Raw genomic sequence first — 12,067 nt, forward strand, 5'->3', positions numbered from 1 at the left:
GTGGGGAGAAGCTTAACAATCTGACATGACGTCAAGTTGAGTGAATTCATCTTCAAATGGCATATTCCACAAGCTGCAACATTAGGCTCATTCATTGCTCAACTCTACACCTCCATTACCCATCGACAAACAATCTCTAGGACTCAACCTTCCAATTCATGGAATTTATCTGACTGTCACACACAACACTTTTGTAAGCCTCAATTACACAATTTACTGCTCACATATACCATTCAACCTTGCCAGCCATATCACCTAAATATATTGCAGGAGACTCACTTCCCTCTTTCTTACATGAGAAGTTGGCGCCTAACAGCAGGCAGCTGGAAAGAACTGGAGGAGGGAAATACATATGCATAGCATCACCCCCAGTGGACAAAGCAGGGATTACCATCATGGGAAGGAGCATTTCAAAGGCTGTGGCCAATGGAGGGATTGTTGATGAGGGTACCTGCATACTTAATCCTCCTTCTCTTATCCTACTTCTCTCTCATTCCATAATCTCTTCTGACTCAAGCTGCAAATGGTGAAGCACGCGCTCATTACTTTCTCCTCTCCCCTTGACCCTTTGTCATTTTAGATACCCAAGAACTAGAGCTTTCCCAGTCAGTGGAAGAAGACAGAGAAGATGAAGATTCACCAGCTCAGACAATGACATTGCCTGTATTTTAGAGCCTAGGATAGAGGAGGGATCTACATGTGTTATTACACTGGGCCCAAGTATGTAGGAGCCAGGGGTGGTGGGGGGAGGATAGTGTAGGTGCCAGCTCAGTGTAGGGCCATGGCACACAGTGGTTCTGCTACAGAGGAGTCAAATGAGGACTTTGATGGGAGCAGAAAACTGATGGGTATACATCACCAAATTCTTGATGTACTGGAAAGCCTGCCAGAAAGCTTGCTCTTAACGTCATGGCGCATTGAGGAAATCAGCACCAACTTTCCACAAGACTTTGCTCAAAGCTTTGGAGCCCATCCTTTTCAACATGGAATGGGAGAGTCATCTCCTTTAGCACACCTGTAGAACCCCCCATACTTGCAGCACAAACAGCTTCCATCAACTGCCTGAGTCCTGCACTGGAAGTAAAGGAGCTTTCAGGGCACTACAGAAGTACATCAATCAGTTCTCCAACAGATCAGTAAGATTGCAGAAACGTCACTCCAGCAGATGGTCTGTGGCCCCTATGGAGCACAAACCTGTTTTCCTCTCTCAGGATGTTAGTATTCCTGCTCCCACCACTGTCTGCCTGATTGGCTGGCAGCTCGCTAGTCCCAGAAATGCCAGAAGCTGCAATGGACAGGACTGGGACTGTCAGCAGTCCCCAGAGTCTAAGTCCCGGGAGTCCAGGACTAGGTAAGTTTTAGGGTCTCAAGGTAGGGTGGGGAGGAGAGGTTAGGCCACGGCCGGCGGGGGGGAGGGGTGGTGGGGTTGTGAGAGAGGGGGTAAGTGGAGCGGTGTTGGTGGAGAGGTGGGAGAGGGAGGAAGCACCCTCAGGGGCCAATCCTTTTTGGGGGCACCTAATGTTGATGGAGACTGCTGATGGAGGTGCCCCTCCCCACCCCCCCACCTCATCACCCCCACCACCTTCCCACCCTAGTCCTGGACAGGGTCACTTTCCAGGTTTCCCCCCACAGCCCCTGAGCTCCACCTTTCAGCCTGAAAATTGAGGCTGGGTGGGAAGCAGCTCTTGTGGTCATTAATTGGCCACTTAAAGGCCTCAATTGCGGCAAGGGGGGATGGCGTCCTAGGCCTCACCCATCCCACCATAAAGTTGCAGAGAGGTTGGGGTGGGCAAGAGCCCAAAGAGCAGGCCATTGGAAAAATTTTACGGCCACCCTTCACCTACAAATCTGCCAGCAGAGGAACATAAAATTCTGCTCAAGATCTATTTTAGAGAAGGAGGCCTGAATTTCTGCACAAAGAGGCTCTCCACCATAGCAGAAATAGTGTCGGAGGCCCGAACCTAGAAAGCCCAACACCAAGCTTGGCCGCCACCATTTTCACAATGTGTGTTGGGTAGGAACGGGAGTGGGTCGCAGTTTGGACATGTGCGTTTCATGGAGGCAGCTGCACATATAAAACTACAGCTGCCTTTAGTCAGGTCTGATTTTCACATGGAGGGAGTGGGAAATACAACTTGTGCACATGAAACCTGGTAGTTGAAGGTCTAAAATTTGGGGAGTTCTTTGTAGAGTTAAGGTACCCTTTTGGAGAGGCCCAGGAACACCTTTGGGAGAGGTCAAGTGCCGTTTGGGATTGTTAATGGTAGGCATGAATGTGTGTATAAAGTGGTTAAACTCTGGAATTGTCAATCTATCAAGGGAATTGTCAAGCTGTCAAGGGATTTAAGTCACTTGGCCTTTAAATTTTTTTAAAAAGCAGCCTGCAGTTTGAAGTAGCGCTTGGTACTTCACTCTTTGTTGACATAAGCCTGACAGTTATCACTATAGGATTTGTACTACATGAATGATGTCTTTGATGTGGAGCTGTGAATACAAATGCTTGCGGTTTTAAGGAATTAAGTAGTTGATGGAATTTAAATGGAGTGATTGTATTTTTCGAATCTATTAGTTTTTTTCTAATAGTGGATTTATCAGTGGACATTTAGAACTTTATTTTATTTCCTCTCAGTGTGGGTCCTGAGTTCTACCCATGGTAAATGCTGGGAGTTGGCATGGAGCATTTAAGGGAAAGGGTGATGGGTTGGGGGCATGAGTTGGCATGAGTTGTCATAAGGGCTATAAAGGACCATGGAAGGTGGATGGGGCACATCATTTGGCATTGAGGGTATGAAATGCCATGGAGGGGAGTTTGTAGAGGTGCATAGATTAGCACTGGTGCTGTAAAGGGTGTGTGGCAGGGAGGGTATGAGGAGCCATGGGGTGTGGGTGGGGGGCATGAGGTGGTTTGGGTTGGCATGAATGGGGCATGGGGATTGAGGGGATGAAGGCTAGAGAGCTGTTTTTAGTTTGCAGCTGGGACAAATTGCCAGATCACCGAGGCCAGCCTTTCACTCAGCCCGCCTCCACACCCAGCAGCCCCTGAGATGCCTCCAAACTGTTTCTGGAGAGGTTGGTGGGTGCATGCCCAACTTCCATTGCAACCCGCTCCTGGAATGAAAATCAGAACCTCCGGGGTAGTTTTACAGGAATCAGGATTGCAGAGCTGGGATGTTTCCGATTTTGCACTCCCAATGCAGAGCGAAAATTCAGGCTGGAGTGTTTTGACCTCCTTTAGTGCTGTGACTTCTAAGAACAGACACAAAACAAGCTTTCTTGTAAGCTTAAATAAAAAGAAAGGACAAATGTTTATTTTCACAATGTCCAAAATGTAATCCCACTCCTCATTCTTACAAGAAGCACACACACGCACACATAAGAAAAGATGACTTCTAAAGATCTAACATGCATTTAGATTACTTCAAGGCCCAAAAATCAATATTACACTAGTTTTTCAAGAAGGTCATCAGAAGTGTCGCTGGCCTAGAAATTGTTTTGGTTTCCGAAGGAAAAATGGAAGCTGAAGGTCTCTGGTGAAGGACTCACAATGGTTTAATCCAAGCAACAGTAGATTTCTAGCTTTTCCAGCTAAAGTTGTTGTCAAGCCCCTGTAGTAAAAATTATAATCCATAGGTACAAAAAGCTCCACTTCTCTGCCTGAGGCAAATTTTCAAAGCGGGGTTCTTTCCTTTTTAAGGTGAGATCTCCCCCTAATGAGGCCCATGTCCCAGACTGCCCACCAACCTGCCACTGTGAATTAATAAGGTATATCCTATCACAAGCCACTTTCGGTCATGTGACAATAGTATTGCTGCTTCCATTGTCCACACAATGGGTTGATAGCTAATCAGTTTGTCACACAATGGAGAATATTTGATATCCTATCAATATGCTAGGCATGAATAGCATCTGGAATGTCTTTATTTGTGATTTCATTTTCATGGGGCTGGCAAGCCTATCACTATTGTTACTTTAAGTCTCTTCAACTGAAATGCAGAGGAGCAGTCATCAATACCTGGGTAGGTAGTTTGAACTTTAAGTGACTTCCCAGAGATATACTCAGACACGTTTGTTCCTGTGTCAGTACAACACACACAAGAAGTCACCTGATGCCTTCCTGGACTCCATCTTAGGTGAAGGTAAAGGCCCATAGGTTCTGGGGATCATACCTGGGAGGTACCTCAGAAGATGCATTGGGGAAACCCCTGGAAGTCCCCACACAATGACTGCATGGCAATGGCCCAGGAGGTTCAAACTTCCAATGGGTAATTACCCTGCACTGGGAACCATCTGATACTTCGATTTAAGTTGGAGACTTCGGGTGGTTCCGACTGTTTTAGCAAAATAGTTAACCAGGAAAAGTTAGAATTAAAACCACTTCTGATTTCTCGGTAACTATGGTACTGACAACCCGCCGCGCCCCCCCCCCCCCCCCCCCCCCCCCCACCCCCCCCCCACCACCACCCCACCACCCCTCGCCTTCCCACCTGACTACACCCGGCCTCCAGAATACTCCCCTGTCCTCCTGACTACCCCTCCCCATCCCCCAACTGCTCTCCCAAACTCCTACTACCCTCCTGATCCCACCCCCCCATGACTATACTCCTGGCTTCCCAATTATTCCACACTGAGCACCTGCACCTGACCCACCGACCAACCACTCGAATTCTCCCCACTGACCACCTGACAGCCCCCCCCCTCCCAACCACAGACTACCTTACCTACCCCCAACTGACCACCCAGCCATCCCTATCCTACCCACGTACATTACACACTTACCTTCTTCCTGGCTGCTCAAAGTGGCTGGGACCTTTAAACTTACCTGCTATATGGTAGCTAGTGCTGTAAAAAAATGGGGTGTGGTTTCCTTTATCCCTATGCTGTTGCCCTCAACTAAAGGCCTTGGGAACCCATTGCACTGCTCTGTTCTCACCCAACCCGAGTCAGAAGGTCAGGCGAGAAATGTGCAGCTCCATTTCAGTGTAAGTAAAAAGGAGTGAAGTGGCAGTTGGGCTGTGATTGCCACTCCACAGAAGTTCTAGCCCAAATTGTCCATGTTTCATGCTTCCTTTTTAAAAGTAAAAATGTCCACCTTCCTCACACGTTCATAGGCATAAGATCTGAACACGCTATCCCCTAAAAGAGAATCAAACCATTTCGCCTTGACATTCAACAGCATTACAATCTCTTGCCATTGACCAGAAACTTAACAAGGCTTAACTTACAAGAGCAGGTCAAAGACTGGGAGCGCTGCAGCAGGTAACGGATCTCCTGATCCCTAACGCTTGGCAATATTTGCAAGGCACAAGTCGGAAGTATGATGGAATACTCTCCGCTTGCCTGAATAATATTCAAGATGCTTGACACCATCTTGGACAAAACAACTGTTTGATCAGTGCCCCATCCACTATCTTAAACATCCACTCCCTCCACCACTGGTGCATAGTGGCAGCAGTGTATACCATCTATAAGATGCACTGCATGAAGCTCACCAAAACTCCTTCAACGCCTTCCAAACGTCATCCTTTTTAAAAATTCATTTTTGGGATGTAAATGTCACTGGCTATTGCCCTTGAGAAGGTGATGGTGAGCTGCGTTCTTGAACCGCTACAATCCATGTGGTGTAGGTATGCTCAGAGTATAGTTAGGGAGGGAGTTCCAATGTTTTGATGCAGCAACAGTGAAGGAATGACGATATGGTTCCAAGTTAGGATGGTGTGTGACTTGTGGGGAACTTGCAGGTGTTGGTGTTTCCATGTTTCTGGTGCCCTTGATTTTACAGGTGGTAAAGGCTGCAGACTTGGAAGGTGCTATCAAAGAAGCCTTGGTGATTTGCTGCATTGCATCTTGTAGATGGTACTCATTGCTGCCACTGTGTGCCAGTGGTGGAGGGAGTGAGTGTTTAAAGTCATAGATGGAGTGCTTATCACCTTGGCTACTTTGTCCTGGATAGTGTCTAGCTTCTTGAGTGTTGGTGGAGCTGCATTCATTGAGGCAAGTGGAGAGTATGTCATCACACTCCTGACTTGTGCATTGTAGATGGTAAACAGGCTTTGGGGAGTCAGGAGGTGAGCTACTCACTGCAGAATTCCCAGCATCTGACCTATTCTTGTACCCACTGTATATATATGGTTGGTCCAGTTAAGTTTCTGGCCAATGATGTTGACGGTACAAGATTCAGTGATGGTAATGTGGTTGCAAGTAAAGGTGAGAGGTTAAATTCTCTCTTGTTTGAGATGGTCATTGTCTGACCCTTGTATGGCACATCCCAGAAGCAAAAATCCGTGATGATGCAAAATATATAACAGACCCATAATGGACACAATTTAAGAAATACTTTGATGAAGATGATATGCCTTGGGTAACATTTCCAGGAAGATTAAACTGCAAGTTCACTCTGTGATCCTAAAATAGGCTAACAAAACTGCAGGGTATCAGTCTAACATTGCCATCTCAACTTTGCATTCAGAGACAAACCATAGTGCCTCATGCACTTATGGATCATCTATGCTTTCTTATGACTTTCAAGCCATTTCAAAATCAAATATTTATCCAGCTACTTGAAATGCCTGGGAGTGAAATTTGACATTTGCTCAAAATGAGTAGGATATCAGCAGAGTAATTGCTGAATGCGTCAATTTGTGCAGTCTGAGCTAAATTCAACATCGGATCCCATGTCACTGGAAATGGTGAGCTGGGGGTACCAACTGGGGGTCTCAAAGCAGTTCACCAGTTGTGGTCTAATGAATACCAGTGTGCTCTGACATCAAGTCAGCCTCATGCTGGGGAGTGGGGTGTTGGTTGGCAATGTTGAGCATCTAGTTGCATTTCTCACATAAGTCTTGCATGTATATAACTTGCAGACTCAATCATCTTTTCAAGGGTTGATAATGAATGAACACTATTCCAGGAAGAAAGCAATAATCACTATGCATGCCATCATGCATTAATCTTGCTCCCTTGAATAGAATACATGATGCAACTGATAAATGTTACTTTTAACCCCTAAGGTTGAAGTTGCATTCTGTTAGACAACATGATGAATCTCAATTTCTTAACAATACACTACTTTCTTAGAAATGCTTGTAGTTACTTAGAGAATGATAAACTGTTGTTTCAAATAAAGATGTTGTTCATATAATTGGTGGAAAATAGGAGTTGGAAAAGGAGCGAACGGATCTAATGGAGGATGTAACATCAAATGAAAGGAAGATGAAAGAGTTGGAAGACAACCTACTGTATCGTCTGACAAGCACAAAGGGTTCCCTTGTAGAGGATGAAAGCCTTATCACTGTTCTAGGAAATACTAAAAAAACAGCTGAGGAGGTCACACAGAAACTGCACATAGCTGCTGAAACAGAAATACAGATTAATGCTGCCCGTGAGGAATACAGGCCAGGTGAGGATACATTTGTTACAAATAGAGTGAAATATTGGGCCATATTTTTCCCTGTTCATTTGGCAAATGAACAGTGTCAACCATTTGTCAGACTCACCCTTGCCCTTGGGCTCCATTGCATGGAGGTTCTTGTCAGCTAACCATCCAAAAAGCACAGCATCCTCTACGAAGCATCTGGGGAACATGGCAAGTAACTTTTTATCTTTTTAAACAATGAGCTTGAAACAACGCAGACACTGAAGCAGGAAACATTCATTAGAATATTTAATTCAATGTCAAATCAACTACAGAAAACAAAACAAAAGTAAGATTGGATTAAGGGAGGGTGACAAAATGAAAAAGATTTTTAAAAATTTAAATTATGTATCTTTAGATCTCCACCAACATTAAAATCTGAAGGAATGAGACTCCATGCTTGTAAAAGTTAATTTGTGGCATCAGAGAGTTTGTTTGGCTGTAATTAAGATTTACTACACCTTTAAAAGGGCACTTACTCTGGAATGGACAAACCTTAATTGTTCAGTGTATTTTAATGGTGGGTCCAATGACAGGATGCCACTTTCAGGAAGCTTATGGAGCAATATTGCATCTCAGATGCTTTTGGAATTCTGTGTTTTAAACTGTATTTGAACGGTTGCAAAAGTTGATATTCCATATCCACGTAATAATGGTGAGCGCTGCCAGAACCACAATTATTTCTACAGCAAAATTCAACCCAGTAATTTGAAGGCAAACTTAATTTATTTATGTTTACATGATTGGAATCTTGTCCAAAGCTTCTCAAATGATCTTTATTAAGAATCAGATTCCTACTGGTTCTTCCAATATGTGCGAAAATTAACAACTTTATAACATCTTTTGTAAAGCATTCCAAGAAGATGTTTTGGGACTGTGAAATGTCTTTAGCTTTCAGGTGCAGACCAATGACATTTTGCTCTGCTTACCTATCCCATTGACACCAAAGGCTTTTGAAACTTGCTTTTTCTGTCTGTCCCATCAACGTTTATGCAGAAATTTATCATGCTGCTCGACCCAGCTCTGATAACTTAATTGTCACCAAAACTATTTTCTTTCAACTTCATGGCCAGGACGTTACGGCCCCGCCCAGCGTGTCACCCCCACCCCGGTGGATGTGACGAGCTATTTAAATCTCCATTTAATTCGACGGGACCATAATATCCCGCTGGGTGGGAGGGGCCATAAAATCCTGGCCCATAACCTTGGCCACAATCTTTTCCTCGTTGGCTGCAGAAATCTTTATCAACAACAACAACAACTCACACTTATATAGTCTATTTAACATGATAAAATGGCCCGAGTTGCTTCAAAAGGATGATAACAATAAAATCATTTTTGACATCAAGCCACAGGAGAAGTTATCAGGACAGATGGCCAAAAACTTGATCAAAAAGGTAGGTTTTAAGGAACATCTTAAAAGTGAAGAGAAAGGTAGAGTGGCAGAGAAGTTTCTGGAGGGAATTAGGGAGAAAGCTTAGAACCAAGACAGCTGAAAGTATAGCCTTCAATGATGGCGCAATTAAAATCGGGGAGCACAAGAGGCAGAAATGGTTGAGCGCAGATATCCTGAAAGCTTATAGGGCTGGAGAAGGCTACAGGGATAGGGAGAGGTGAGGCCATGGAAGGATTTGAAAACAAGGATGAGGATTTTAAAATCGAGATGTTGTTTTGATGGGGAGCCAGTGAAGGTTAGCAAGCACATGGATGATAGGAGAATGAGATTTGAAGCAAATTAAGATATGGGCAGCAGAGTTTTGGATGAACATAAGTTTATGTAGGGTGGAATTTGGGAACCAGACAGAAGTGCACTGAGATAGTCCAATCTAGAGGTAATGGCACCTTCCAAACCCACAACCTCTACCTTCTAGAAGGACAAGGGAAGCAGGCGCATGGAAACACCACCACCTGCAAGTTCCCATCTAAGCCATACACCATCCTGACTTGAAACTACATCACCGTTCATTCCCTGTCGCTGGGTCAAAAACTTTCATTCCCTTCCAAACAACACTGTGGATGTATCTACACCACATGGATTGCAGCAGTTAAAGAAGATAAATCACCACCATCTTCTCAAGGACAATTAGTGACAGACAATGGATGCTAGCCTACCTAGTGTTTCATATCCCAAAGAGGAATAAAAAAAGGCTGATGATTTCAGTAACAGTAAGCTGAAGCAGGGTCATAAATGAGGAATGTAACGAAGATGGAAGTAAGCAGTCTTGGTAACAATTCGGAAATGTGGTCAAAAACTCAACTCGGGATCAAACACAACACCAAAGTTACGAATGGTCCTGCTCAGGCTTACCAGTGATAACAGGAACCAGAGTTTCTGGTGGTGACTAAAGACAATGACTCAGTCATCACAGCATTTATTTAGAGGAAATTTCTGCTCATCAGGTATTGGATCTCAGACGAGCTGCTTGACAAATCATAGACTGTGGAAGAGTCTGAGAAGCTGGTGGTGAGATAGAGCTGAATATCATCGGCATGGATGTGGAACCTGACATTGTGTTTTCAGATGCTATTACTGAGGGCTAGCATTTAAATAAAAAATGGAATGGGGGTCAAGCATAGATGCTTGAGGGATTCCAAAGGTAACAGTGTGAGAGTCAGAAGGAAAGACATTGCATGTGATCTTCTCGGTGACGGTTAGACTGATAATGGAACCTCGCCAAACAATGGAGAAGGATGATGTGGCCAACTGTGTCAAAGGCTGTATAGTTAGGTTGAGAAGGGTGAGAAGGGATAGGTTACCATGGTCACAAAGAATGCATATGTGAATCTGAGAAGGGCCATTTCAGTACAGTGGCCAGGCTAGAAATCCAATTGGAGGGATTCTAACATGGATGGGCACCGACTTGGAAAGTGACAGTATGTTCAAGGACTTTGGAGAAGAAAAGGAGGTTAGAAATGGGAATTAGAGGAACTGAGGGGTCAAGAATCAATTTTCTGAGAGAAGTAATGATGAAAGCAGCTTTGAAGGGGGAGAGGACAGTATATGAGGAGAGGGACCCATTAACAATATCAACTAACATGGAGCCCAGAAAGGCAAGCAAAGTTGTCAACAGCTTGGTCAGAATAGGATTGAGGGAGCAGGAGGTGGAACTCCTGGATAAGGTGAGGTCAGAGAGAGCAATGTAGGAGCTGAGAGAACCTCGGGAAAGGAATGGGTTTAAGGTAAGTACAGTGGGGAAGTTTGTCCTAGAGCTAGGGGAAGGGAGGGAAGCATCAGAGACAGCTGAACAAAAACTGCCTTGATCTTTGTAACGTGAAAGTCCATGAGCTCCTTGCTGATGGTGATCTATTTTCTTGAACTGCTGCAGTCCATGTGGTATAGGTACATCCAGTGATGTTTGGAAAAGAATGCAAGTCATTTGTCAGAGTTATGGGTGGAGGAGGCAGAGGAGGTTCAAAAAGACCGCTAGTGATGGTGAAGTAAAACTGAGAATTACTGTTTAATCTTTGGGTGGAATCATCCCAGATTTGCATAAAGTGTGGTAGCGGACGGGAAAAAAGTTGTTTTACCCACCAGCCACAATGGTGGGTTTTTGCACGCACACTTCTCAATGCTTGCATTCCAGGACTGCTCCGGTGAAGGCATGGCCCCAAAAGCCAAGAAGAGTGCAGCCTCCACACCCCCCTCCCCCCCTCCGATTCAGTGACGCATCCCTGGCACACCTTCTTAGGAGGCGGTGGCAGAGGTGGTCAATGCCAATGCTGAACGCAAGAGGTCGGCCATCCAGTGTAGAAAACGGATGAATGATCTCATCCATGCTGCCAGGGTATGGCAACCATCTCATCACTCTAAACTCACACAATCAAGCCCATCACACATACACTGGCATCTCACTCACTGCCACCTCAAGGGACATCAACACTCACTCTCTCACACACACTCTCACATCCCCATCTGGCCTCATCTCCTCTGGAGAGTGCCTCCTCAGCCCTCACCGTCTTGAGGTCATTTGCACAGATCAACATATGCTCCCATACACACCCTGAGATATCCCTTTCCTGAATACAGCCCTTTCCCTGCTGCCTCTTCCCTTGCCTGAGGCCACTTCTCCCCCTTCCCCAAGCCAGTCCTAGCCCTGCAGCCATTGAAAAGCTACCCCCACCTTACGGCTGGTCTGGTAGGTAGAGACCTGCCTGTGAGCCCCCCTATAAGTGATGTGGTGCTGCCTGCAAAGCCTGATGCTGATGACTGTTAATGCTGCCTGAAGCAAGATACGCAAATAAACCTCGAAGTCATGAGCGAAGTGTAGCTCGCCAGGTGCACATTGCTTATGTACAGTTGTGAAACACATTGGCATGATTACCGAGATGATCCAGCATGGGATATGATTCGGGCGAGCAGGGCTAAAGTATTGAAATTAGGTTCCTGACATGCGGCAGTGGGAAATGCGGCCCACCATTGACCGGTGAAGTGGACGATCACAAACTGGTTTCACGATGGTGTGAAACTGATTTTTGGCCTTCTCGCCATATTGTCCCCCGCCCCAGCCTGCCATGATGTCTGATGCCAACAGGAAAATTCCGGCTCATGTCTTTATTACTTTGAAGTTTAATTTCTCCAGAGTTCTTTTTACGATCTTCTTGTTTACAAACTAACCACATCCAACATGCAGTGTCATCACCCATGCAAAAGCTCAC

At 45.2% G+C, this 12,067-nt stretch overlaps 1 protein-coding gene across 1 annotated transcript in view; it reads left to right on the forward strand.

Moving 5' to 3' along the window:
• dnah5 (dynein, axonemal, heavy chain 5) overlaps positions 1–12,067 on the forward strand; it is a 531,647-nt gene that overhangs the window by 407,357 nt on the left and 112,223 nt on the right. Inside the window, exon 66 of the mRNA XM_078539077.1 lies at positions 7,153–7,396. Coding sequence (XP_078395203.1) covers positions 7,153–7,396 — 244 coding nt within the window. The remainder of the gene's footprint in view (positions 1–7,152; positions 7,397–12,067) is intronic.

This window comes from Cetorhinus maximus, chromosome 3 (assembly GCF_964194155.1).
Source record: "Cetorhinus maximus chromosome 3, sCetMax3.hap1.1, whole genome shotgun sequence".
NCBI classification, from domain to species: Eukaryota; Metazoa; Chordata; class Chondrichthyes; order Lamniformes; family Cetorhinidae; genus Cetorhinus; species Cetorhinus maximus.